Raw genomic sequence first — 26,734 nt, 5'->3', positions numbered from 1 at the left:
TGTAACACGGACCTGGCCAACTCAATTCAAGCCAGTAAAGCCGTGTACATAAGTACATCATCTACTTGATAGGATAAATATATTATAATATCAAATATATTTGATAGAACATCCATATTTGATACACACAAGAGCAACGGGTAGCACCATGGATCAGAATTGAGTCCAGAACAGATTTTAAGTACAATGGAGTTACTACATCTTCAAATTGCTGTTACCGAGACCAGGATCTTTCCTACCATACTGACCGCCATGCTCTCTCATCAAAGGCCATAGCGGGATCTATTCAGCAGGATCATTTGTAACATGGCCCATCAGGCTATGGTTTGTCATTTTAAAAGTTAACCAAACCAGAATGTTATAAATTCATTGTCTGCAAATATCCCAGGAGAGGTGACTGAAATGGTGACATGTTTTGCATGTAGGTCGACAGAAACTTTGTTTAACGTAACATTCTGTATATGTGAGAATGATCTAAATTAGACTGCGAAATTAATTATTAGGGTTTTTAAATTGCAAAGCACCATTTGGCCTTTAAAGAATCTTCAAAATAAAGAAAATAACTCAGGTATTTATTGTTTTGCTTCAATTTACATTGGTGCTATAAATAGCTGACAAGAAATGATGACAAATAAGCTATTGTAACCCTTTGGGAGTTTATTAGGTCATTTGTGAGAGGATTGAATAGAGTCATTTGTTGCCCTCAGGTGTTTGAGAGTCTCTTTCCCCTTGGGAAAGGAATTTAACAAAGGAGTGTATTTCAAAGAAGACACTCTGTGTTTTCCACCCTTTTTCTGAAGTGTTTTCAAACACACTCCCAGCTAAAAATTCTCAGAAGTGAGAAAAGGAGGGATATATCAGACGAGCCCCGAAGCAGCTGACAATCCCGGGGAGCAGGAGATAGGGTCAGATTCTAGATGCTTCAATCCCAAATACATTTTCACCATAGGAGGCCCTGATTTATTTTTGCCCCACCCACTGGGTGCAAACTTTCAAATGCACAATACAAAAGCATTGGACTAATGCCCTACTTGCAGTTTTTTTCATTTGGCTGAAATGTGACATGTCTTATTTTTTGTCTGCTTCCCAAAGCACCGGGCAGGTCCTTTGTTACAAAAAGACATTGCATCTGCCTTCATCTATATATCTTCTTAATTAAACAAAGGATTAGCATTAGTTTAGGCTATAATAAAACAGATTGTCAGGCAATATCAATATAACCATGACAATTAATCAGCTGAACAGATTCAAGGAAAAAAATAGCTACAGTTTTAATTATCTAGGTAGTTATCTGGTCCAAAAGCAACAGTCCAGACAAGTCGTCCTGTTGAAAGAAGGATAAGAAGGAAGCCAAAGGGAAAGGAAAAAATGGAACTGAATCTGTGTATATATATATTTTTTGTTATTTTACTTCCCTGAACAGTAGCAATGAAATTCAGCTCATGATTCCCAGCTAAAATCCATGGAGTAGGCAGTTTTAGCATCACCCGTTTGTATTTAGTTCAGGAGATGCTATCAAATGAATTCACTAGCTCATAATTTCTGCTTAATTAAGATACTTAGAGATGAGAATCTGTGCAAATCCAAAGGTTGGTGGTGACAAAGGCGAAATAACAACACAGTCTGAGTAGAGCAAACTTCCAATACTTAAGTCCTGAATGCAAGAAGAGCAGTTGATGGAGACAAATGTACAAATTTTGCTTAAAATAACATTTTTTGGTAGCATCTCTCAGAGAAGTGAGTCAGATAGAAATAAGGAAAACATGGGCTAAAATGATGATTTTTTTCTTCATAAATCATAAAGGATAAACCTTAAGAATGAGTTTTGTAGGTATTTACAAATTAACGCTGATGAATCTAGCATCGCTGCTCTATCCTTCACTCTCTGTTTGCCACTGACGGTGCAGAAAAATCACAAATGGGTCAGAGATGTTTCTATTTTGGCATTAGGACTGATTTGTGTTTCTTGCTCTGTACAACCAGATGTCCTGTTTGTCACTATGAGACCATAAAGCTGGATTTGGTGGGAACCCTTAAAAACTCTTGAAGTTTAGAAAAACAGTGTCCTAAAAAAAATCACTTCTTTTAAAAATGTACTTAGTGACTTCCAAGGGCTGGAAGCTGGTGCTTTTTATCTTACTGGGAGGCTGGAAGATTTCGCTGTGTTTTTATAGTGTCTGCCAGTTGCCTTTGCATAGCACAGGATGTTTGAGAATGAGAAAACCAGAACAAAGCGATGTGAAGGAGAACCTGTTTTGAAAACATTCCTGTGTTCTGGATGGGGTTTTGTTTCCCTGGCAGAATTCTGAAGGCAATGGGCATTGCTGGCCCGATTTTTGGGAGCTGGCTCTTGCCTGGCTGTGTGTACATAACCCAGCAAACCAGCCCGTGTTCTCATTCCCGCTGGTGCGCAGGGGGTTGTACAGACCCAACACGCTTCAGAGCGGCTTCCAGAGCTTCCCAGACCATCTCAGAGATCGTCTTGCACATTTGGTTGCTGTATCATTCTTATTTTAGCAAAAAGATGCACTTCAAGCATTTTATAGCTACAGCAGAAGCTACCGAAGTATTACAAACTTTGCACCTAAGATTAGCAACGAGGGTCTCAATGTAAAAAAGATGCCTTGGCTGTTGGCCAGAGTTCCCCTGCACAGTAAATAAGACTCAGGCAGAGTCCCGGATAGTGAGCGCGTTAAGCCAGCCTAACATCTGCAATCTGGACTGGAGCCCCTCTGTCCCTTTTCTCGTTTATAGATGGATGTCGGCTGGATTCAGTCAGGAGAGCTCTGCAGAGCAACAGCGATTCCCCCGCCACGCTTGCAGGCCCCGCACACGCCATGGACGAGGCTGCAGCCCCCTTTACCACCACTCAGAAATTGTTTCCTGGCCTTATTCAGGGCCTCAGTGGTGCACTGTCACCCACTTAGACTGCACTTGAACCCCCTCTCAAGTGAATGCCCTCCAACTCATCTCTTCAAATAGTGGTGTCCATCCTTTTTGATCTTACAAGTTATGCAGAGCTGATGCTTATGGTCCCTCTTCTCTCTTGCTTTCTCATTTCTTGACTGGCCTCACTGTGCCTTCAGCTCACAGGTAATTCACGCAAATAAGCCGGTGCATGCTCCAAAGATGCCCAAGATGATGAACAGCTGATATTAAGCTGCCCCTAAAGGAATAATTCACGTAGCACACATATCTTTTGCTGAGGCTGAGTTTGAGAGGACACAGAAATTAGCTTGTCAGTAGGTGAATGTTCTGACCGTGCCTGCTACTCATTCTCCTGGTTCCCATCTCTTTTATGTGCCTTTCAGCCTCCTGCCTGTCTTGCCATGGATGTGACCCACAGCCTGTGTGCATCTGACTGGAGAGACTTGTTTTCTCCTAAGCTGCCTCTTGGCTGCGAAGAACCTGATCAGTTTTGTCAAGAGTTTTGTGCCGGGCAGCTACAAGAGAGTAACTTGGAGCAGCTGAGGAAATCTATAGTCAGAACTTCAGTGCATTTGAAATTCGGCCCCTTCAAGAACACGCGGCATCAAAGCGAGAGATTCCAGTATCAGTTTGATATTCAAGTTCTATATTGTGCATTAGAAGCACATAATCTGTTCCTCCATCCACCTCAATTGAAAGTTTGTCACGTAAACCATTTAGGTAATGAAAACCCAGGTGTTTATTTCTGGAGTGCTTAGAATAAATGAGGAGCTCTGCAGAAACCTGCTGGTGTCCCATTGGACGAAGCGCTGCCTGCTATCACTTAGCAAAATGACCCAGCTGTTAAGGCAGAGAAATTGAAAAACAGTTGCTCATCTACAGCAAAATTAGTTCAGTTGTGAGAGTTGATTCCCATCAGAATCCAGATAATAACTCTAGCTATTTCCTCCGTTATCGACATCTGCGTCAGTAATTCAAGTGCACAAATGAGAGATTGAACTAATATGAAAACCAAACTAGTAGGCAGCTTGTGACAGATTCACTGAAACTGTGAAAACAGACATATGTCTCTGCTTATGTAGGCTGCAAATAAATTATTATACTTTTGCCCGGCTTCCTGTTTGTGCAAGGCCATATGAAATATACCTTCTACACCTGCTGTATGCAGTACCCAAGAAAGCCAGGTTTTCAAGAGCACAGCAGTCAGTCTTAAGGATTATGTTTTATGTGGATCACTTACATGAATGAAGCAGTAAACTGTGAGTAAATACTGCCACTTGTAGAAAGAAGTACATGTTTAGATGCAACATCCTTTGAAAAAGGTCAGTGAGCACTGAATTTTATTTCATTCATATTTTATTTTCCATGTAATTACAATAAAGACAGTCACCTTCATGCAGTAAAATGTTCAGATTAAATAAACTGCTATGGAAACAGAATACAGGATGTGTGGTTTGGTTGATGCAGCTACCCAGGTGTAGAAGACATGTAGAAACGTGTTTGGTAGTTCTGCTCTTCCATTCCTTTCAGCCCTGCAGACCAGACTCTGGATTTGTAAGGAGAAAAGTGCCTTTTCTAATGCCTTATTAGTATACTGAGGAATTTGCTCTGCACTTTTGTAACTAAGGGTATCACTTACGGGTTTGTGTTCTGGGTTCTCACAAGTATATTTGCCAGATAACCAAGAACTTGACCCACCTTCCAGAAGAAATGCTGAGTTGTCAGTTCTCTTTTTTCGATAGTCCTGTAGATTGTGAGTGTGCATCTGCCGTGCACGCGGGAGCAGCTCCCATTGCCTGCGTCTGCACCAGCGACACTCATGTACACACTGGGGGCTGCGGTGGCGCGTAGACGCTGGGCTGCACGTCCACTCGTTCTCATGCACAACCCCGACAAAGGTCTCGGCGAAAACATTTCAAAAATGATTTTGCTGCTTAAGAAAACATACTCCAGCAATTACCATTTCCTTTACCACGAAACCAAATTCGCTGTACGTTACAGCTTTAAAGCTGAGATCTAAGGTTCAGATCAACTCTTTCATTCTGAGTGTGGCTCCGGGTACTTCCTGATATTTATGAGAAATGCTCCGGGCCTGCAGCTGGGCTTTGAACACAAAAATGATGAACTTCGTTGACTGTGAACAAAGTTCTACACTATTATAAAGAAACTTAAGATGTGACATTTTTTAATCCAACACTAAATCACGTAACCCAAATTCTCTGCGTAATTCAGGAATGTTCAGAGCAATAAAAAGACAATTAGATCAAACTGGGTTGCTAAATGAGCTGAAATCAATCTCCCTAAACTTGAGAATTCTTGTTAGTCTCTCTCCTGAAAGATGTCCCATTGCTTTTTGGAATAACACGAAGTTCTACTATATAATACCTGAACCAAAGGGCTGTTTCAGTTCTAGTCTAACATTCTTGATACACTAATTCTCCACCTTCTCTAATTATTTAAAAATACCGATAATAAAGGATAGGCCCACATCTTACAGATTTTCTTATTTTATACAATACACTTTACAAATCTAATTACAGTATTGGCTTCTGAAGGCCGTGTTCCTGCCTAGTTAGTGTGACCTCTCCATTTAATGTGACTATTTGTTGAGAACTTAGGTCAAATCACTTCTTGGTCACTTTGCTCAGGATTTGGATACAAATTAAATGTTAGCTAGGACCGATGTGAATTTGTAATGGACACAAATTAACAGAAAATAAGAGTTAAGTTGATACAGCGCAGGAAATTTTGGCAGGGGTATGATGGTTTGTACATACCAGGCTGTTTTCAGGAAAAGAGGGCGCAGGCTGACAAAACAGGGCCTGGAATGAGTAGTGATGATAAGGGCGGCGATTAGATACCCTGGTAAACAGTGAGCATGGAGCAGAAAACCAGTTTGCTTCTGTTGGAGCAAAACACACTGTTGTCAAGGGGAGCTGGAGAGAGTCCTACACAGATGCCAAGAATAGGGTGAGTGATGTTTTAGGAGAAGAATTACAAAGAATAGGAACTCAGAAAAAGAAGTGAGGATCTGAAGGAAAAACAGAAATTAGGGATGCAATAGTCTAGAGAACAGCAAAGTTGAAACACAAAGTTGAAAAATGTATTCCTGAGAGAAAATAGTTGCATTGTATTTGTTATACAGCAAACTGAGTATTGTCTCCTTCATAGCACTTTTTTTCCCATAACATGCCTTTTCCTTTCTGGTTTGCTGTGTGGATACTTGTTTCCCTGCTCCCCAGACTGGTGAGCAAACCAGGCTCCCCCGCGTGGGCAGATCCCTCCTGCTATCCCAAGCATCATTACGGCAAATTAAATGTGGCATTACAAACTTGCACTGGGAAGAACCAAGACTGTTAACTCGTGAGACATTATTTTAGATAGTAAGTCAGTCTTTAAAACCTCGCCTGTCTAGCTTTAGAAAAAAACTAATCAAGAATGTAAAAACACTGTGGTCCAGATATGTGAATACTTAATATCTACCACAAGAACATTAATTTACAATATTTCTTTTAAGCAATTCCCATTTTTTTTTTTTAACATGTATTTATTAAGATCCATGAGCGACATGTTGGGTTTTTAAACTCTAGCCATATGTATGAGTTTTTGTGTTCTGTTGTGAAGTGTCCCTTATCTTTTCTTGCTTCACCGCAGCAGACAATGCTTTTTATTCTGATATCCCGAGGTGTTGCCTTTTCTCGGGCTACAACCAAAAGAGCTATTGATACTGGGACTTGGTGTTAGAAGAAAGACATGAAGAGTCCAGCTCTCATTGCTAGGAGTTTGCAATACACTTCAACATTACACTAAAGGTACTGGTGTGAGCTTTTTCTTCACTGTGTGCCTTGGAATCACTTACTTATTTACCATTCAGAAGGCTGAAGTGCTGTTAACCACACAAGTTACCAGCTGTCTGCTCGTACAGTTCCTGGCTCCTGCCTCCTCGGGCATCTTTTTCCTGTTTATACTTGTACATCAAATGGGCCTTTGGAAAAATCCCTGATTTTCTTTTGTTCTGTTTTCTTTGTTCTGTTTCCACATGGTCTTTTCCCCTTTGGAGATGACAAGTATGGGAAATGGCTCATTGTAGCAACAGGAGACAGAAGGCAAAAAAATCATTGCATCATGGGTCAAGCAAACATCAAAGCAAAGAGCAAGCCAAGTAGCTGTGAAAAAGTTATTTCATATGTGATATTTCGACGCATGGAAGTCCAGCATTGGTAGGGTTTTTTGGCAACACAGAAAATATAAAATACAAACAGCTACCAATTTCGAAATCTTGTTTTTCTCAGTGTTCCTGAGAAACCAGCCAGGAATAGGACACGATGCACCTGTTGCGATTGGTGCGGTGCCAGTTCCACATTCCCTCTGCCTGTGAAGACTCACTGAGCCTACCTGTGGAGTCACGGTTTGAACGGGGCTACAAGTGCTAAAACAAAAAGAAAACAAGTCTGAAAGACTGTGAAAATCAAATTGGAAGCTATCTTTTATCAAGTACTAATTAACTGTCAGACAGCGCACATATAAAAATGAGCGTGCTTATTGTTGATGTTTATTTTCACTTTAGAAGGAATTGCTGTAGGTAGCCAGCCTGATTAAGTACTTTTAACTACTCCCGTCTAAAGATAATTAAGTTCTGCAGTGAAATGTAAGGAATTTGGCATAAGGAAAATAAACATTAAGTACAGCAGATATTTTAAATGAATAAACAAACATAACTATTTCCAACACACACATTCTGCTTTCTCATGATTTACATAACGTAAATGACTCTGACAACATCTTTATATTCTGTTTATCTTTAAATACTGCTGAGCCAAGAAAATCTGCATGTTGTGTTTCTGCAGCGTTAACCCTCTGCCCACTGGGGAGTTTTGCAGGCGACAGAGCAATGAGGATTCCCAGTGTGGATGGGGAGCCCATGGCGAGCAGAAATCACGGCTCCTAAAAGCACGAACATGCTCCATCTAGGTGTAGGTATTGAGTTTGTTTAATATTTATCCACTTTTATATGTGAATAATAAAAACCACATGCTCAAAGTACTTCAGCTATCTTTAAGCAGTGATACCCACACTTTCATAGTTCAAAAGCTCTTCTTTTTAACTTGTAAAAGAGAATCGGGCTTCCTAAGTGGGTTGCTATGCTGACATCAATGAGAAGCACAAAACTGGCTTCAGGGACAAACTGGTAATCTAAATAAAACAAAAAGAGATATTTGTAGTATTTAAGTGTTAATGTTAAAAAGGAAAAGGAACCTTGTCCTCTCTCACTGCAGGTACCTGAAAAATTTTAGATGACCTGATGAGATCAGACTGGTCTTTTAGGAAGGTAAGTTTTTTATTAGATAATGTTGTTTCTTGTCCCTGGAAGCCAGTGCCTCCAGATGCATTGCAGCCATCCCATCTTTAAGCAAAGCCACGCTTAAAACCAGCAGCAGTGTGTGCCAAGAGCCTGGGTGCTGTCTGGACACCCCGTCCTTCCACAGAAGTGTGGAAAAGCTTGTGTACAGTTAATTCCCACTTAACGCCGCCTACTTCCAAGTTGTAAGATTTATTAGTTCTGTCGTGAAGTATCTAAAATACAAGTTCCGGTTCTCTCTAACAATCATACCAATTGAATCAGCCTTGGTACTTAGAAAAATATGTCTTTTTCCTTCTGTGTGATTGCTGAACATATCCCCATGGAAGGATGTTTGCTGGTGTTCAGAACTGCTCAACTTAACTGGGTTGTGTGAAGTCGTTCCTGCCCACAGTTTCCACCCTATGCCCATCATGTCCATGGACAACTACTTCTGACTGTGTCTCTGGAAAAGAACTTTAAGCAACATCATTGTAAATGTTGCTGACACTGTCCTTCACCGAAAAACACTTTCAAGACTTCTATTCCTTGTTTTATTGCTCCACCTTCTGGTTAACTGAAATTTATTTTTCAAGCAAGAAGTGGCATGAGGAGGAAATAATTTTTAGCGGGAAAATTCTCCTCTCACACAGGTGACCAACGTGCTTCAAAAGGCCGGTTCTGCCCAGGGGCACCACGGGCACCGGGCACGGCCCCCGGGAGCTGGCGGGGGTGACGGTGTCTGGGGAGCCCGGAGCTCCAGCCTGCCCCGGGGGTGGCCTCGGGGGACCCCCGACCCTCACACTGTGGACACCAGCGCGTCACCATTATCAAGTGAAACGCTCAGCGCCAGGTTTATTCGCCGCCCGAAGGAGCAAGCGGGGACCCGAGCCAGCCGCCTCCCGAGCGGGCAGGGGGAACAGCCGCTGGGCTCCGGCCGCCTTCGGCTCCGCTCGGGACTCTTCGGAGACTCTTCGGCAGCACTTCGTCAGCGCTCGGGACTCTTCGGCGGCGCTTCGGTGCTCCTCGAGACTCTTCGGTGCTCCTCGGGACTCAGGAGCAAATCGGAGGAGGGCGTGCGTTCCCGCCTTGCACCGCTAGCGCGTGCCGCCCGGGTTGTCTGCGCCTGCGCGCCGGGGCTGAGCGGCGGGCAGTGGCGCCGGAGGTGGTCCGTCGGTCCGTGCGGGGACACTGTCGTGTCCGAGGGACCGGCCCGCGGGCGCCTTCGGCTGCCGAAGTGACAGCTGGCCCTCGCGGAAGCAAAGTCGTCTGGCGTCGTGAAGAGGGCGGCCTGTGGTGTGTCGTGAGGTGGGAGCAGAGCCGCTCGCGGCCCGGGGACAGGCTGAGGGGACGCCCAGGGCCCGGCGGGGCTGGCGGTGGAGGCGCCTGTGGGCGCGGTTTCTGGCCCCACAAGCTGCTGGAGGCTGAGGGAGAAGTTGGGGGCGAGCCTGTGCAGAAGGAAGGGTTGCTGTGGGGAGAAGGGGATGGACGGGTCTCTGGGCTGGTTTCCGCCGTCGGGGAGCTAACCAGGTGTTAAGGGTTGGTGTGTGCTGTGGGTGAAGCATGTGCTGCTCCCAGGGTAAGGTAGCAAATTAGTCTGAATTGAGTCTCAATTATAACTTGAAAATAACATCAGCAAGCCCTGAGTTATGCTTGGGTGAGGTTGCAGATCCTGCTATGCTCTCCAACCTTGGTGACTTTCTTCACAGCCTCAGAATTTGTGGAGGACTGTGCCAGTAGGTTCAAACTTGACTATAAAGAGCTGTAACTTCCCTACACTCCCTGTTGTGGCTGTGTTGGTGTGGAGATCCGGGAACAGGGAAGTTTGCGGAAGGGGATATGTTTTACTGAACCAGATGAAATTAAACAAGCGTGAATAGTGTTCATAATATTTAGTGGAATTAGGATGGGGGAAGGAGAAGATTGAACACTAATGCTGTTGGTGGTTTATCTTAGAAGAGAAGATGACAGGAAGAGCGAGAGCCAGAGCAAGAGGAAGACCTCCGGGACAGGAGGCTGGGATTCCTTCTGTAGGAGCTGCATCTGTAAGTTGGTTCTCTGTTTAAGAAACACAGCTAGGCTTTGCAGTGTCACAGCTCAGCTGCTTCTTATTTTAATATCAGGCGAATATACTAGATGGTATGTGTGTATGTATATATTGTGTTAGGGGTATAGTTACATTAACTTCTTTTTATAAAGGAAACTTTTGCATGCTTACAAGTACTCTGATGTAATACAGTTGGCGTAACAGAGCTAGTGGAAATAGTGAATTTATAAACCTAAAAGACCGATTACTTCAAACTTGGTTTCTTCGATTTGAATAGAGTTGTTAGCAGAAGTCAGGAGGTGATATCAGTGTCCTGCTGTGGGTGAAGAGGAAAGTAAGGGGAATGGTGAGGCTTGGGTGCTTGACATGGTCTGTGAATATTGATGCAGTCTGAGTGGAGATAAGTCTGTCCTGGCTTTTTTTTCCTGTGTAGCTGCCACTGTTCCACCTTATCAGCTGTGTGTATCTTCCTCCAAGAGGGTTAGTTCCAGAAGTGTTTCCAAAGACAAGTTAAAAAGAGGTTGCGGAATGAATAAGAGGTTTTATATTAGGTGTTTGGAACATGACGGCTTAGGCATGCGCTCTGTCTCAGTTTAAGTGAGAACGTAGTCTATGCTGATTGCATGGAACAACTAGCCATGTGTTTTAGAATTGAACCTTATCATTTGACTTCTACACTGTACTGATACAGAAGTATTATAATACACCAAGTTGTTCTTACTGAGGTTTTTATCAAAAAGCATTAGTGAGGTTTAAGGAGGTCAGGGGCCTGTCTTTCCTTGCTGATGTCCTGTCAACCCTGTGGTGTTGCTGCAGAGGCAGGAAAGAGGATTAGTTGCTCAGTGCCTTGGAACTCTTTCTCAGTGTAGAGACTGCAGCCACCACGGAGGATACCAGGAAGATAGAGCTTGGCTCTTCATAATGGTGCATGGTGGGAGGATGAGACACAATAGGTACAAATTGAAGCAAGAGTTGTTTTGATTGGACACAGAAAAAAATGTGTTCATGATGAGGACAGTCAGGCTCTAGAACAAGTTGCCACTGAGGCTGTGCAGTGTACGTCCCTGGAGGTGGGATAAATCTCTGAGCAACCTGGTCAGACCTCGCGATTGGTCTTGCTTTGGGTCCCATACAGTGAACCCTGTCCCAGCATAACCTCTTCTGCCAGTTTATGACTTGATGTTGAGCTCTGCTCTGATCCTTTAATGGATGGGAAAGGGGTATAGTCAGCTCGGGACAGCAGGGCTCACTGCCTGCCTATTGGGCTGGAGAATCTCTGTAGGTGGTAGTGTGGCTACCTTCAGGAGCAAGGGTGGAATATAAATGAGACAGGCGAAGCAGAACTGATCTTTCCTGAACTATATTCATGGATACTAAAGGGAGCACAAAATTTGTGGTAATATGCTGTTACTGTGACAGTACTGGACTCTAACACATATGCTCTTTAAAGTTGTGTGTATTTGATCTTTGCAGTAGTGCTTACGGGTATTTACAGACTTAAAAGGTATACTTTTGATTGATCTTATAATGTGTAAAAATGAGGTGGACAGTCGAAACAGAGAGGCCTGCTTAGTTACTGGATCATGTGTTCAGTGTCAGAACATGCATATGGGAATCAGAAGACCTGTACCAAGAGCTCTGAGAGCAAAGGAGCAGAGGAACTCCAGGAATGGATTGCTGGCAGGTCGTGTGACACTGGTTCAGGGGTTCCTCCTGCTAGCTCAGGTTTTGTGATCGTCCTTGGTACTGGCATCTTGCTTCCTTAAAGTAGAGAACTTGATCACTCCTGGGGGAACTTCTGACTTGTGGGGCAGATGGCAATTGGTAACATCAAACTGAATTACGGGGTTGTTCATGGCTGAAGCTCCTGTTTTGCTGTTCTGCCAGGCATGAAACTTTTTAATATTATCTATTCATTAGACAGTAAAATTAAGAAATATGTCAGCTACTCGAAGTGTCAGAGGAGTTGTTAAAAATGAGAAGTCTAGAAATTTTAGAGATTGGAAAGAGAAAAGTTACATTTACTACTAGTTAAGTGAATATTAACTTACAAAAAAGTGGAACCCCATTATTTTGGAGTTTGAAGTACAAAGTAATAACACTGCTATTTAATGTAGGAAACAAGATTTGAACTTAGATCTAACTGCTACACTTGGGTATTTGAGTATTCTGCACTTGGTTGGTGACATTGTTTTGGTGTGCTCTGGGAGGTGTGCTGTTTCTTCATTTGCAGTGGCAAAAGTTGTTCCCAACTCTTGCAGGTCCAGCAGGCTTTGCCAGGTCAGCTGCCTGGCCGTCAGCAACCTCAGCAGCCACATGTTCCTCCGTCAGTATCAGAAGAACCTGGTGGCCGTGGACGACAGAGGGTCCCTCAGGGTGTTCCACAAAGCCAGGATGTGAAAAGGCCAGAAGGTCAGAAAGAGTGAAAAAGTTCATCGCCCACAAGACCAATTATTTTGAAGAGAACGCGATTGAGACATTCTTTTGACTGTATTTCTGATTTGTCTTACCAAAGGAGATTTGTTTCTAAGATTTGGAAAGTTCACTGTACATACCTTGTGATGATAATATTGTCATTCTGAGGTGCAGTATAGCATCCAGGAATCTTGAAAACTACCTTGTGTGCTCGGCTCCATCTGTACCATCTCCTCTATCAAAATAGTTTAAACATTAAATAAGAAAGCAATTCACACCGTTAACTGCATGAATACCAATAGTAAATTTCATTTTGATATTTCATTGTTTTCCTCAGCCTTGATAAGGAAATTAAGCTTTCTTACCTATTTCACATTACAGTGTATTTAAAGGTTTCAGTACCAGCTGGAGCTGAGATGAAAGATTTGTCCTCCCTATATTTGCAGATCAGGCTGTTGATTTGAAGGGTTTACATCTGTTTTTCATCTGGCTAGTGAGCTGTTCTGTTTTCTTACTAGCTTACTAGTAAGTCTGAAGAAGTTTATGTGTTACATGAGTGCTGTTTTAAAATTAATTTACCATATAGCAAAAGCTGAAAGTTAACATTTCATAATTTCTCTTAATTGTATATGTATCTGACTTTCAAAATGGAATTGTATTTAATTCTTATTTGTATGTACAACTTGATTTTAATTTTTCCTCAAATTTCAAAACAGGATTACAGATTTCTGCAGGATTTCAGGAATTGTCTTTAGCAGATAGAGGTGGACGTCGTAGAGATTTCCATGACCTCGGGGTAAATACTCGGCAAGCCATAGAGCACGTTCAAGAATCAAAAACTGGTATGTCCACCAAGGAAATTTATGTTTTGGGTGGAAACTCATCTCTCTAGTACCTGGTACTAATCCTTTGGGGGGCAGGATGCTGATCTAAATGCTTAACTCATTTGATGTGGGAGTTTTCCTGACTACCGAAGGAACTATAAGAATCTCTCATGAGAAGGTGTCTATGATAGCACTGTGCCTGTGTGAGCATTTCCTACAGCTTACTGAGCTAGAAGTTCCAGAACACAACTGACCTCTAATCTTTGAATGCTTTAGTTTTTTGAAATTTCTCAAAGCTGTTGAATTACTGTAAACTGGTAAAATTTTGTAACTACTAAGATGTTTGCCTCTCATTTTAGGTTCCTCAGGTCTTGCGATAAAATTAACTACAAATTACTTTCGTTTGACATCTCGACCGCAGTGGGCTTTGTATCAGTACCACGTTGGCTACAGCCCGGAGATGGAAGCACGCCGTCTTCGATCAGCTTTGCTCTTCCAGCATGAAGAGCTAATTGGAAAGACACATGCATTCGATGGGTCAATATTGTTCTTGCCAAAAAAACTAGGGAATAAGGTGTGATATGAGAATGCTATTTTATTTTTTATTTTGACTTGCATTTTATGATGCTTATTGTTTCTTACCCGTCTGGGTGAAAGTAGAGAATTGATGGGCTTTGTTCTGCTCTTGGCCTCACTGAAGGGACTGAGTATAACCGGTGGTGTTAGCAGGGGTGCAGAGGAGTCTGGACTCAAGGTTGAGCCTGGAAAAGGGAGAGAGGGAAGGTGTGTTCACTGTGTGTTTTAATGTTTGCCTTGTTGCCTCCCAGTACCTGCATCAGTAATTAAATATATATTAATTGGCAATTAAGTTTATTTCCTGAAGGTGAGTCTTTTTCCCGTGATGGCAATTGGTAAGGGATCTCCCTGTTTTCATCTTGAATTCAGCTGCTTTGGGGATGGTCTCCATTCTATTCCATTAGTCATCTTCACCCAAAAAAGTGAAGCATTTTAGATTCTAGTTCACTGTCATAGTAGGAAATCAAATTCTTGTTTCAGCTAAGTCTTGAATGGTTACTTAGAATCTTGAGGTGCAAGTCCAATTTTATATTAATTGAGCAAAGTACAGCTGTAGCTCTGTTTGCCTCTAGTTTTATTAACCTAACTTCACTTTCTCAGGTTACTCAAGTGTTTAGTAGGACCCGAAATGGAGAGGATGTGAAGATAACAATCACATTGACTAATGAGTTGCCACCTAATTCACCTACGTGCCTGCAATTTTACAACATCATCTTTAGAAGGTTTGCTGTCCAAATTATGTCTTTATAAGAAGTCATTCTGAAAGTATCTGCCTTAAGTTTTTCCTTTCTGAAGGGTGGACGACAAATAAATATTTATATATGCAAATTTTTAAGCCATTGTGGCTACCTTTACTATGTGGCCAAGCACATGTGGCAACATTTTAATGTGCAGTTAGATGCATGTTTCTGGCACATGTTAGTGTGAAATGAGTTCATACCTTTTCTCCGAGCAAACAGTAGTGCAGGGCCTTGAACTGACAAATTACTTTTTTTGCTGGAGTCTTTCCGCTTAACCTTGGTACCTTGGCTACGTGGTTCATCTGAAATATCTCTTGTTGAGACTGCTGGCTGGCGAAGGGTTGGGTTGTATGCTAACTTGCTCTGAACTGATTATCATTAATAAGTGTCCATGGCCTTTCTGCATTGAGTTAAATGAAAAGTTCACATTCATGTCTGTTTCATCTAGTCAGATGAACAAGAAATGAGGTTGTGTGGAGGGATGGGACCATGCATAGTTTGATAAACTGAATAATAATGGTAAATGACACCTGTATTTCAACTTCTAGGATTTTGAAGATGTTGAGTTTGCAGCAGATTGGACGTAATTATTACAACCCCAATGACCCAATCAGCATCCCTAATCACAGGTTTGGCAAAATGGATACTCCGGTTCAGGAGGGGTGCAGGGAGAAAGAGTGACGTTTTGGTGTTGCTCTGATGGTTTGTCTTGTAATAAAGCCACGGACCTAAAACCTGGTATTCCTGGGAGGCATGAGACCTCATTCTCCTGACTTAGTGTCTTGTGTGTCTGAGATCTCATTACTCATTTCCAGTGTGTGTTCTGCTGTTACATTTTACTTCAGTGTCAGAAACCTTGCTTAACTGTCTGTAGGGCTGAGATCTCTGAATGCTTTAATTCTAAAGCTCAGGAGTGTCCAGCCTTCGTTCTGAAAGCCATTTAATCTGACATGTAAATTCCTGCTTTCTAGTGTCTGGGAAAGTGGACAGATGTATAGTAACTTAAGGGGTGAGAATAGAAATGCTTTAAAGCACGTTAAGATTCTGTATGTTCTCTTTTGACAGGTTAATGGTTTGGCCGGGCTTCACAAGTTCTATCCTCCAGTATGAGGAAAGCATTATGTTATGTACAGATGTGAGCCACAAGGTTCTTCGCAGTGAAACAGTGTTGGATTTTATGTACAGTCTGTATTACCAGGTTGAACAGCAAAAATTTAGAGATGTCTGTGCTAAAGAGCTGATAGGTGTAATTGTTCTGACAAAGTAAGTCTCTTCGGACTCTTGTCTTAGAGAGCTCTTTATTTTTTTTGGATGTTCCATGTCCTGAAGTATAGAAACCATCAAACCATTCACAAACCATCAGAAAGCATGAAAATGATATAATTATCAAGCTAGCAAACTAGCATTTATGAAAGCAGAAAGTACATACTGGATTAGTTTTGGTTTTGTTTGATTTTACAGTTTAGCTTTTAGTAAAATTGATAACCTGTTACAACTGAAAACTTGGTGTTACTGCTGCTGATAGCACGAATTTCAACTTGCATGAGTACTGCTGTTCACTTTTGCATCCCAGTTTTATTTCTTTTCTATTTAAGATTTAAGAAAACCTGATGAAATTGTTTATTTAGGTACAATAACAGAACATACAGAGTTGATGACATCGACTGGGATGCCAATCCACAATGTACCTTCAGGAAAGCAGATGGTTCTGAGATCAGCTATGTGGACTACTACAAAAGGGTATGAAAACTGTTGGGTGTGTGTTATGCTTTAACTTGAAATGTTACGGCATTGGTAGAGATTTAGTTATGATGCATGCATCTGTAATTAATACTTTTCTTTAACAGAATTTTATTTTTAATGCATACTGTATAATCTGAAAACGGTAGGTAACCTATGCAGCATGAGTAGTCCATCCCAATGAGTCAGGCAGATCTTTCTGTGCATCAGTTTCAACTGTAAAATAGGATAGGACTTAATGAACTAGAAGCAAAATTTATATTATCCATTCTTGTTCAGGATGGAGTTTCTAAATGATACATTTTCTCTGACTTCCTGCCTTTGCTATGATCTCACTTTTTTGTGTGTAAGTGTAGGGGTAGGAACAAGCCCAGGTTCCAGTGTAAGTTGGGGAATGACCTATTAGAGAGCAGCATAGGAGAAAGGGACCTGGGGGTCCTGGGGACAGCAGGGTGACCATGAGCCAGCACTGGGCACTTGTGGCCAGGAAGGCCAATGGTACCTGGAGTGGATTAAAGGGGGTGGTCAGTAGGTCAGAGAGGTTCTCCTGCCCCTCTGCTCTGCCCTGGTGAGACCACACCTGGAATATTGTGTCCAGTTGTGGCCCCTCAGTTCCAGCAGGACAGGGAACTGCTGGAGAGAGTCCAGCTCAGGGCAACAAAGATGCTGGAGGGAGTGGAGCATCTCCCGCGTGAGGAAAGGCTGAGGGAGCTGGGGCTCTGGAGCTGGACAAGAGGAGACTGAGGGGTGACCTCATTCATGGGGAACAATATGGAAAGGGGGAGTGTCAGGAGGATGCAGCCAGGCTCTTCTGGTGACAACCAGTGATAGGACAAGGGGTAATGGGTTCAAACTGGAACACAAGAGGTTCCACTTAAATTTGAGAAGAAACTTCTTTTCAGTAAGGGTGACAGAACACTGGCCCAGGCTGCCCAGGGGGGTTGTGGAGTCTCCTTCTCTGCAGACATTCCAACCCGCCTGGACACCTTCCTGTGTAACCTCATCTGGGTGTTCCTGCTCCATGGAGGGATTGCACTGGATGAGCTTTCCAGGTCCCTTCCAATCGCTGACATTCCTGGATTCTGTGAAGTGCTGTCCTTTGGATGGTTTCTGAGATATGGTTCTCCTTGAGAAAAAGTTAAACTATGAAGTGTGTTTCTTGACTGTCAGCCTGTGTTGCATTTTTTTTTTTTATACACAAAGTTAGTGACTGCCTGACAGACCAGCCCTTTCCGGCTACAAGAAAAGATTGTGGGACGGTTGATTTTGGGAGACTTCACTTGGAATCTTGTTTGATTCTTGTGGTGTCTTGAATTAAATTGCTCTGTAGGGCAGGGACCTTGTCCATTGCGGATGTGGAATGAGCATCCTAATCTTGAGTCTGATACTCTGGGTGATGCTGTCTCAAGCAAGGCAGAGCATTGTTCCTGCTGTCTCTTAAAAGTCATTAATTTGATGGTGTCCTTGTTTGGTCTTTTCTGACAAAATCAGTTCCTCTCCAGTTAGATGTGTTAATTGAAAACAGTTCCAGATTGCTTTTGGCTTGCTTTCTTTTGAGAAAAGTATTCATTTTCTAAAGAGAGTGTTATTATTAAGAAAACAGAGTGTTTGTTATGAATAGACTAACATACAACATATATTTCTCATACAGCAATATAATCAAGAAATTACCGATTTGAACCAGCCCGTCTTGATCAGTCAGTCTAGGAAGAAGAGAGGAAACTTGATGCCAGGACCTGTGGTTCTAATTCCAGAACTGTGCTTCTTAACAGGTACTGTAGCATTTTTTCATACCAAAGCATCTGTTAGACCGTAATGCCTACTGAAACTGGTGTTTTGACAGCAGCCTTTTGCCAGGTTGAGTCGAAACGTTTTGTTTGTAGAAATGTGAATTTAGAAACAAGTTAAATGTTTAAATGAAGCTCAAAAGTTTGAAGGGTTTTGATGTTGCATAGTCTTTACATATGGTGTTCAACATTGGTCTGCTTATAACTTGTAGAGTTTTTGGTGGTAGAACTTCTGTTGAAAAAGAGAAATTTCCTGTAAACTTATAATTTTGTAAGATCTATAAATATGTGGTTTCCTCTGAGATACTCACTTTGCAGTAGTAGTACCTGTCTGTCTCAGTACTGTTTTCTTTTGCTTTGGAAATGCAAATGAAGAGCTGCATGTCTTGGGTGGCTTCCTCTCAAGTGCAGAAATCCGTTTTTTTCTTCTGTGCAGATGGGAATGTATGTGCAGGGAGCAACTGGAAACCTTGATTACTACTGACACCACTTCATGTGTCTGCAGTACATGCATAGGTAGTCTGCATGACTTGCAAGTTTAGTTTTCTTAGTCCTTGGTGTAACTTATACTCAGAAAAAGATTTTGTTGTTAACAGGATTAACTGAGAAGATGCGTAATGATTTTAATATGATGAAGGACTTGGCAATTCATACACGACTGCCTCCGGAGCAAAGGCAACGTGAAATTGGAAGACTCATTGACTACATCCATAAGTACGCTACCTTAATATCTTCTGTACTTCTTTGTCATGAAACTTTGGAAGTTCTGCTGGTTTTAAAAAAGAAAAGTCTCAGCAAGAACAGATTTCTTGGTTTTAATTTCAATCTTGTTTTGAAACAGAGATGACAACGTTCAGAGGGAACTCCGAAACTGGGGTTTAAGCTTTGATTCTAATTTATTATCCTTTTCGGGAAGAGTTGTTCAAGGAGAAAAGATCCTTCAATCAGGAAATGTGGTAAATAAAACAACTTCTAATATCTCCTGGATCTCTCACTGATGAAGTGATTTCTTAAGGAAGGAAATACTACTTGTTGATTTATAAATGAAAGATTATGAGAGAAAACATTATACAAAAGTCTTTGTCCAAACAGGAGTCTTGCAAACTGTTCACAGGTTCTGTTTAGGAGCCCCAGAAGACTTTTTGCCTTGCATTACAGTAGTGTCTTCCTTAACAGCCTGTCTCTCGTAACAAAATCATTTCAGATGCACAAACTAGGACACTAGAGAGGGTTCTAGCTGGTTGCCATTTATCAAATTACCAAGGCTTTCAAATGAAAAGCCACTAATTATTTCAGTTCAGTAGGTAAAACACATACAGTATCTGTTCACTCAAAGGTGAGGCAACTCTTCAGAATGAATAACTTGGATTTCAGTTAAGTCAGATTGCCCTAAAACTTTATGTATTTGCTCTGTAGTAGAAGTCTTCTGTTTTGAATGGATGCTTGATGGAAAAGGGCATTTTACAATAGCTTGATCTGTGTATCTGTATTCGGTAAAGCTTTTTATTGTTATTGAAAAGATCTGATATCCTCTTTGTAATATTTTTCTTTTTATCAAGCAGTTACCTTATTAGAAAATTGAAGAAAAATCAATACATAAATAACTATGTAGCACAAAATCTGTGCAGCAAATAGTGACAACTTATCTGGACTAAAAATCATAAGTATCTTTGCATAATTATGAATGAAACATTTGAAGAGTGTAGGATTTCTTGAAAGGGGTAGATAGAGTTTATTGTAATTTAGGGACAATAGCAGTAAAAGAACAGATAAAATCTAGTCATTTGTTCTAGACAGAAGTGTTGCAGTTTGTCCTTGAAGTGCATCAGGAAGTAGTTGTAGTATAGCTTGTTTGGTTGAGTGTTGATTTTTCTTTCTCTCCCATCTCTTATTTCCAGTTTGATTACAATCCTCAGTTTGGTGATTGGTCAAAGGAAAGTAGGGGAGCTCCCTTAATCTGCGCAAAGCCTCTGGACAACTGGTTATTAATATACACACGGCGCAACTATGATGCTGCTAATACCTTACTTCAAAATCTGTTTAAAGTCACGCCATCTATGGGAATCAAAATGAACAAGGCAACTATGTAAGTGTCTTTAGAAAGCTGGTGGAAAAATCATTTTAACGCTTACTAAGGTATGTCTGTTAGCAAGCTTAGGCTGCTAAATGAGGAGGTAGTACAGTATGTCACACTACTGAGATTTTTAATAAAACAAAGTTGCTTTCAGTATGCCAATTGTTCGGTTTTCTCTAGTGATTGATTTTCTTACACTTTTATTTCTGAGAGCTTTTGCTAGGGATTAAAGGATGCCACAACCAAACTATTAGGCATATAGCCATTGAGCAAAACCTTCTCAAGTGGAGCTATTAGTAATACAAGAAGAAATACATATTTTCTTGCTGACTTTGGAGATATTCTGATGTGTTCTCATTGCAAATATCTTCCCTTGAGTACCCGTGCTTCCTCTTAATTTTGAATGTCGTTGCTCTTGGAAGCCTAAGTTGGGGAGGATTCCTCTTAATCTTAAAAAAGTGTGAATGTTCTATGTTTATGAATAGCTATAAATGTGACACTTCATACAGTGCTGATTCATAATGAGCATTTATGTTCTTGCTGAACTTTTAATAGCTATTAGATTTTTTTATTTTCTGTAAACATTTTTTTCCTCTTTCTTTTCAGGATTGAAGTAGATGATAGAACAGAAGCTTATTTAAGGGTTTTGCAGCAAAGTATTACCCGTGACACAAACATAGTATGTATTTGAATCCATAGTTTCAAATTACATTAATCACTGTAACTGGTGTTTTAAAACTAGGGGGATTCATTCTCAGAAATAAAACTCTTGGTTCCTGAGTATCTACTACATGTCTACTCATATTCCTGTTCAAACCCCAGAATAACCATGAGTATCCTTTGGGAAAAGAGCCTTTGTACTTGACCCTGATGTGTAGACACTGAGACTGTGCGGGTATTTCTTTCATGGCGAACACTTGAATATTTCTCTTGAGCACAAGAATATTTTCCTAGAGAGCTAAAACTGTTACATAATTTTGAGAATGCAACTGCCTAAAGACTTCTTTTTTTTTCCTTTAAAGGTAGTTTGTATTTTGTCTAGTTCCCGAAAGGATAAGTATGATGCCATCAAGAAATACTTATGTACGGATTGCCCCATTCCAAGTCAGTGTGTGATTGCTCGCACTTTAAGCAAGCCTCAGAGTTGTATGGCCATAGCAACAAAAATTGCCTTACAAATGAACTGTAAAATGGGTGGAGAACTTTGGAGTGTCGAGATCCCAGTAAGTAATGTTAACTGTTTTCTTTATGGAGCTTTATTTAAAAAGCAAACCTTTTTCCCTCCAAAAAATAAAACTGAGTATTTTTTGTGTAGTTTGTTTTGTGTCTGTGAGAAGAGGCATGAAGTTAAATATGACATAAGGAGACATTTCATTCTGTGGTTTACTTATGTGTCCTGAAACCATGCAGCTTATGTCACGATCCTTTTAAACTATAGGGTGCTTGAGCAGGTCTTCACATACTAACACATGTTCCTTTTAAGCTAAAACAGGTAATGGTTGTGGGCATTGATTGTTACCATGACACTATAGCTGGAAAGCAGTCAATTGCAGGATTTGTTGCTAGCATGAATCACACGATGACACGGTAAGATTTGAATAAATCTCTAGTTTTCCCTTAACTGGAAAGTACCTTGAATGTGGTGGGCCATCATGAAAGTGGCCGTGTTGCTTTACTGTACATGGTTAATAAAGAACTATATATTGTGAATTATTTTTTCCACAGCATCCCTGAAGGGACGGCCTCATCCTTCTCTCACAGTGCTTGGGAAGGGGGGGCAAATGGTGGGACAAGGGCTGGGAGGAATTGAGGGCATCCTGGTGGTAGGCTCTTCTGCCTTCTGAGTTGACTTGGGTGAAAGTTGGTTTTGATAGAGAGGAATTGCACAGGGTGATACGGTATCTGTCTCCCATAGGGGCTTTGCAAGGGAAATATTCCCATGGTACACTAGCTCTTGCTTGGCTGCTTTGACCCACAATAGCCATAAAGACTATGTGGTCATAGCCATTTTAAAAATAACTTCGTTGCATAAGCCCGGGAAGTGCTTTGAAGGCCATCTTTCATTTTGTTCTTCACAGGTGGTTCTCGCGCTGTGCTGTTCAAAGTTGTGGGCAAGAACTTGTGGACGGGCTTAAAGCCTGCTTGCAAAGTAAGGACGGCTTTCTGCTCGTGTTGAGTTGGGTCTAAGGAATTCAGCTGCCTCAAAACACACCTCAGCTGCCTTCAGGGGAGGCAGCACCAACTTGCACTTAGATAAAAACAGATGAAAAATACAGCTGTAAATATTGCTGAAAATTAGTAACATTTTGTGTACATTCTGTTATTCAGTACTATATTTCGTAACAATCATTAAATACTGCTTTTCAATGTGCTTTGAAGGAGATGGATTTAAATGATTACAGCTTCTTGCTGTGAGAGAGGCCAGCAGAGTAGATAACTTCCTTAGTTTCTTTTTATATGTATTGGTACACAGGTTAACCAGAATTCTCTTTGCAAGTGGCATTTGTGTATCATGGTGCATACCTGGTTCAGGTTACTGAAAGATTAAGGACCTTAGGTTTCAAAACCTACTGCTGTGCTTTCCAGTAAGAAAAATCCATTTTTGTTTTGGAATGAATTGTCATAGCTAACAGCTTCTACTCTTTTTATTTGTTTTTGTTTTTAAGCTGCTCTAAGAGACTGGTACAAGTGGAATAAGTATTTGCCCTCTCGTATTATTGTGTATCGTGATGGTGTCGGAGATGGACAACTGAATACTTTGGTTAATTATGAAGTGCCTCAATTTCTGGATTGCTTGAAGAGTGTCGGTAAAGACTACAAGTAAGTCTGTTTCCACCAACCCCCTGTTTTATAATGTAAGACGATTATACACTGGGGTACAAAAAGTAGTTACAGATGAAGATTGTGTTGTCTTTTCTGTGGTGTTTATTTTACTTGAGCTCAGATAACTACTATTCCAAGGACTGCTTACATGGTAGGAATTAAACTGCTTACCTAGCTTCTGTTTCTGGCTTGCTCTTTACCAAAAATACTGTTAAAACACAGTGTTTTCTCTATGAAAAGATGAGGTAGAGAGAGATAGTAAAAATAGATCTGTGACCAGAAGATCCCTTTTCGGTCTGTTTTGTCTCCCTGTGAAGTAAAATATGAGCTGGATTGGTGAGAAATAGTATCAAAGTTACACCCAAAACAAAAAAATCTGCAGTTATGAACAATGTTCTATGTAGTCTAAGGCAATTAATTAGTGAAGACTTACATGTGAAATTAATGCCCTGGAGAGCTCCAAAGTTGCTTTTAATTTGAAGCTCTGGAGAATCTGCTCCTGAAATACTCTCAGTGTAGTTTTTCAGGATATTTTTGGATTTGTTTGTTTGTTTTAATGTCTTTTTTTCGCTTATTTAGTCCAAGACTTACTGTGATAGTTGTGAAGAAGCGAGTGAATACCAGGTTCTTTGCTCAGTGTGGCGGAGGAGGACTGAAAAACCCACCCCCTGGTACTGTTGTGGATGTGGAGGTGACCAGACCAGAATGGTAAGTCAGTATATAAATAACATTTCTTCTGTTTGCTGGCAGTCTGATAAGAGAGGGAATATATCTGATATTAAATGGGCTGTGAGATCAAGTAGAATAACCCTTTCCATGCTTATGTCCCTCTCAAAAGAAATCGTAGTGAATGTGTAAATGAAAGAAGTGGAGAAGCTTAAATTTTATGAATTCATTATACAATTATTTCATGGTTTCCAATATGTAGTATTTGTATATATCAACATTTTTCAGTCCTTTCTGGGGTTTTGTTCCTTCTATTCCAGGTACGATTTCTTTATTGTGAGTCAGGCAGTGAGAAATGGCTGTGTTTCACCCACTCATTATAATGTAATTTATGACACTGGAAAACTGAAACCGGATCATCTACAACGTTTAACCTACAAACTTTGCCACATGTACTATAACTGGTCGGTAAGTATTTCCTGATGATATTTATCTAAGATTGTGCGTGTCTATACAATTACAACCCACAAGAAGGTAGGAAAAGGTCCTTCAAACAGCCATGCACATCCAAAAAGCGTGCAAGTGTGCTTCTAGAGCTGGAGTGGTAGCTTGAGAGCTAGGCATTTTATGGTTATGTGATCTCTCTGAAGTCTGAAGATCAAAGTAATCTTTATTGTCTCTAGAAAAGATTTGTTTTGAGTGTTATCCCCAAACTTCAGTTCCACGCCAAGATCAGCACACAGCTCCTGCCTGGATGTGCTTTGCATTTATCAGTGCAGTAACTGTCAATGTTTCACATGACTTACCCATGTCCCACCTTCTGTGGGGTCCAGCGTAAACCTGCATAAGTGGCTTTTTTGGAGTGAGGAAGGGAATGGATTTGGGAAGTTTTTTGCATCTCTTCTTCTGCAGTGAATGTTTATTCAGTTTGTTCAGTTTATGTGATGTTTTCACAAATCTGCATAAACTACACGAAATACAAAGTTTACATGTATCCAAACTTTTGCATTCCAGGACTCTCTGTTTCAGTGAGTACATGCTTAGTTAAATGACTTGAAATGTTTTCTTTTCTTTTGCAGGGTGTCATCAGAGTACCTGCTCCTTGCCAGTATGCTCACAAACTGGCTTTCCTTGTAGGTCAGAGCATTCACAGAGAACCAAACCTGGTGCTTTCAGACAGACTTTACTATCTGTGAAGTTAAATTACCAGCCCAAAAAACTCATGCAGTTCCTGCCCAGGGAAGGTAGCATTGGCTGGGTGCTGCTGGTGTGGGGCTGGTTTAGCGTTTGTTTGTTTGTTTGGGTTTTGTTTTTTGGGGGGTAGGGGAATGGTTTTTGTTGGTGTTTGGTGTTTAGTTTTTGCTTTTTGTTTTCTTCTTAGGAGGCGTGCATGGGGTAATCATACGTGCAGGTGGGAAACTTTAAGTTTCATTGTAGCAGGAAAAAACTAGAGCACTTGAATAGGCCTCCGCTTGCTACAAAAACACTAATATTTTCTTATTTAATATTTATTTACTAAAATGTTTGTGGGATTCTTCACAGAAGGTGGTCAGTTGTTCTTGCTTTTATTCATGTTTTGGACAAGTCTTACACAGAATTATTTTTCAGCACACAAGTTCTGTAGTTACACAGACTGTAACCCAAACTTCTCCCGTTAGCACGTGACACCTTTAATTTTCAAAATGCAATTGTTGCTTCCTTGTTTTTCTTGGCTGTTAAAACCAGGGCAAAATTTTGTCTCCTAAACTATTTTCTATTTTGAAAAGGCTATCAGCCATTCTTGGTCATCCAGGCTCTGTTTTCGGATTGCATTAAGCTGCAAAGCCTCTGGAAGGGTTTGTAATATTTTGCCCTTTTAAGTGACTCACAGACCAACTAGAAACTCTGGTGTGCTCACTGCTGTCTCGGGGGAGCAGAGCGGGGTGAAATGGGACGTGTCCAAACTACCGTAGCTCAGGATCCAGTTCTGTGTACACCAAAGTTTCAGGAATGTCTCAGAGGCAAAACTCTTTCTTAATCTTAGCACAGCTCCAGGAACACCTGGCTTATCTAAAGCCACAGTGTTCCCCTTGGCCCAGCTGCAATGCTCTTACAGGACCAACCTATTGACGTGTTTGCTTAGTCTTACAACTTCATATTTGCTACATAGTGTAAAAGAATAGTTGTTTTAGACAACTGCAAATTCATAACTGGAACAAACTAAATTTCTTGGTTGAGATTTTCATTTAACAAGCTTGCATTTAAACAAAAATAATTTCCATCAAAGAATGCACTGTAGCTGGTTTTACTGTTCATGGGTTTTTTTCAGTTGTGCAATGCAAAGTGCTTGGGCCTTGGTTTGTGTTTTACTTCTAAGATTTTCATCAGTAATTATTCAGCAGGCGAAGTTTAGTTTGTAAAGCAAATAGCAGTTGTGTTGATAGAAGTTGAGTTCAGATTTTTGCATTACGAGACACAGAATCAAACTAGTCCATATGCAAGAATTTGGGTTAGTGCTGATGTTCGATGTTTTGTTTTGATTTGTTTTTTAACTAACATGTTGTGGACCACGTTCCTGTCTTTGTGAGATTTAAATAAAGTTGTTGCTGTAATTCTTGCTCATTTTGTTGTGTTAGGTGTATTTGTGTACATATTTCAAGGCTGGGCTTTGGGCATACTATGTGACATATGCTAGAGTAATTTTCTATCCATTTTTCTTTCTGGAAAGCTCCTGGAGTCTTGGATTTGGACGAGCCTTTATCCTACAGTAATGGATCTTAGCATTTGTGCCCCATCC

The 26,734-nt window shown here is 41.0% G+C and overlaps 1 protein-coding gene across 25 annotated transcripts in view; it reads left to right on the top strand.

The window, feature by feature from the left end:
* PIWIL1 (piwi like RNA-mediated gene silencing 1) overlaps nucleotides 1–26,559 on the top strand; it is a 137,765-nt gene extending 111,206 nt beyond the window's left edge. For 23 of the 25 annotated variants that reach the window (XM_065032832.1, XM_065032830.1, XM_065032808.1 and 20 more), the window contains 23 exons: nucleotides 7,776–7,901; nucleotides 8,205–8,257; nucleotides 8,617–9,574; nucleotides 10,223–10,311; nucleotides 12,575–12,725; nucleotides 13,445–13,570; nucleotides 13,912–14,126; nucleotides 14,729–14,850; nucleotides 15,417–15,497; nucleotides 15,934–16,131; nucleotides 16,497–16,608; nucleotides 18,260–18,380; nucleotides 18,992–19,109; nucleotides 19,237–19,351; nucleotides 20,294–20,481; nucleotides 21,076–21,148; nucleotides 21,492–21,692; nucleotides 21,953–22,056; nucleotides 22,548–22,618; nucleotides 23,136–23,289; nucleotides 23,872–24,000; nucleotides 24,279–24,426; nucleotides 25,038–26,559. In XM_065032832.1, the coding sequence (XP_064888904.1) occupies nucleotides 10,231–10,311; nucleotides 12,575–12,725; nucleotides 13,445–13,570; nucleotides 13,912–14,126; nucleotides 14,729–14,850; nucleotides 15,417–15,497; nucleotides 15,934–16,131; nucleotides 16,497–16,608; nucleotides 18,260–18,380; nucleotides 18,992–19,109; nucleotides 19,237–19,351; nucleotides 20,294–20,481; nucleotides 21,076–21,148; nucleotides 21,492–21,692; nucleotides 21,953–22,056; nucleotides 22,548–22,618; nucleotides 23,136–23,289; nucleotides 23,872–24,000; nucleotides 24,279–24,426; nucleotides 25,038–25,154 (2,625 nt within the window). In that variant the 5' untranslated portion in view covers nucleotides 7,776–7,901; nucleotides 8,205–8,257; nucleotides 8,617–9,574; nucleotides 10,223–10,230 and the 3' untranslated portion in view covers nucleotides 25,155–26,559. Of the gene's footprint in view, nucleotides 1–7,775; nucleotides 7,902–8,204; nucleotides 8,258–8,281; nucleotides 9,575–10,222; nucleotides 10,312–12,574; nucleotides 12,726–13,444; nucleotides 13,571–13,911; nucleotides 14,127–14,728; nucleotides 14,851–15,416; nucleotides 15,498–15,933; nucleotides 16,132–16,496; nucleotides 16,609–18,259; nucleotides 18,381–18,991; nucleotides 19,110–19,236; nucleotides 19,352–20,293; nucleotides 20,482–21,075; nucleotides 21,149–21,491; nucleotides 21,693–21,952; nucleotides 22,057–22,547; nucleotides 22,619–23,135; nucleotides 23,290–23,871; nucleotides 24,001–24,278; nucleotides 24,427–25,037 lie in introns of those variants that run through there. The other 2 variants (XM_065032821.1, XM_065032835.1) reach the window with 2 other exon arrangements.
* The last annotated feature ends 175 nt before the right edge of the window (nucleotides 26,560–26,734 follow it).

This window comes from Columba livia, chromosome 17, assembly GCF_036013475.1.
Source record: "Columba livia isolate bColLiv1 breed racing homer chromosome 17, bColLiv1.pat.W.v2, whole genome shotgun sequence".
NCBI classification, from domain to species: Eukaryota; Metazoa; Chordata; class Aves; order Columbiformes; family Columbidae; genus Columba; species Columba livia.
The sequence above is the reverse complement of the archived record's forward strand: the minus strand, read 5'-3'. Positions and strand labels throughout refer to the sequence as shown.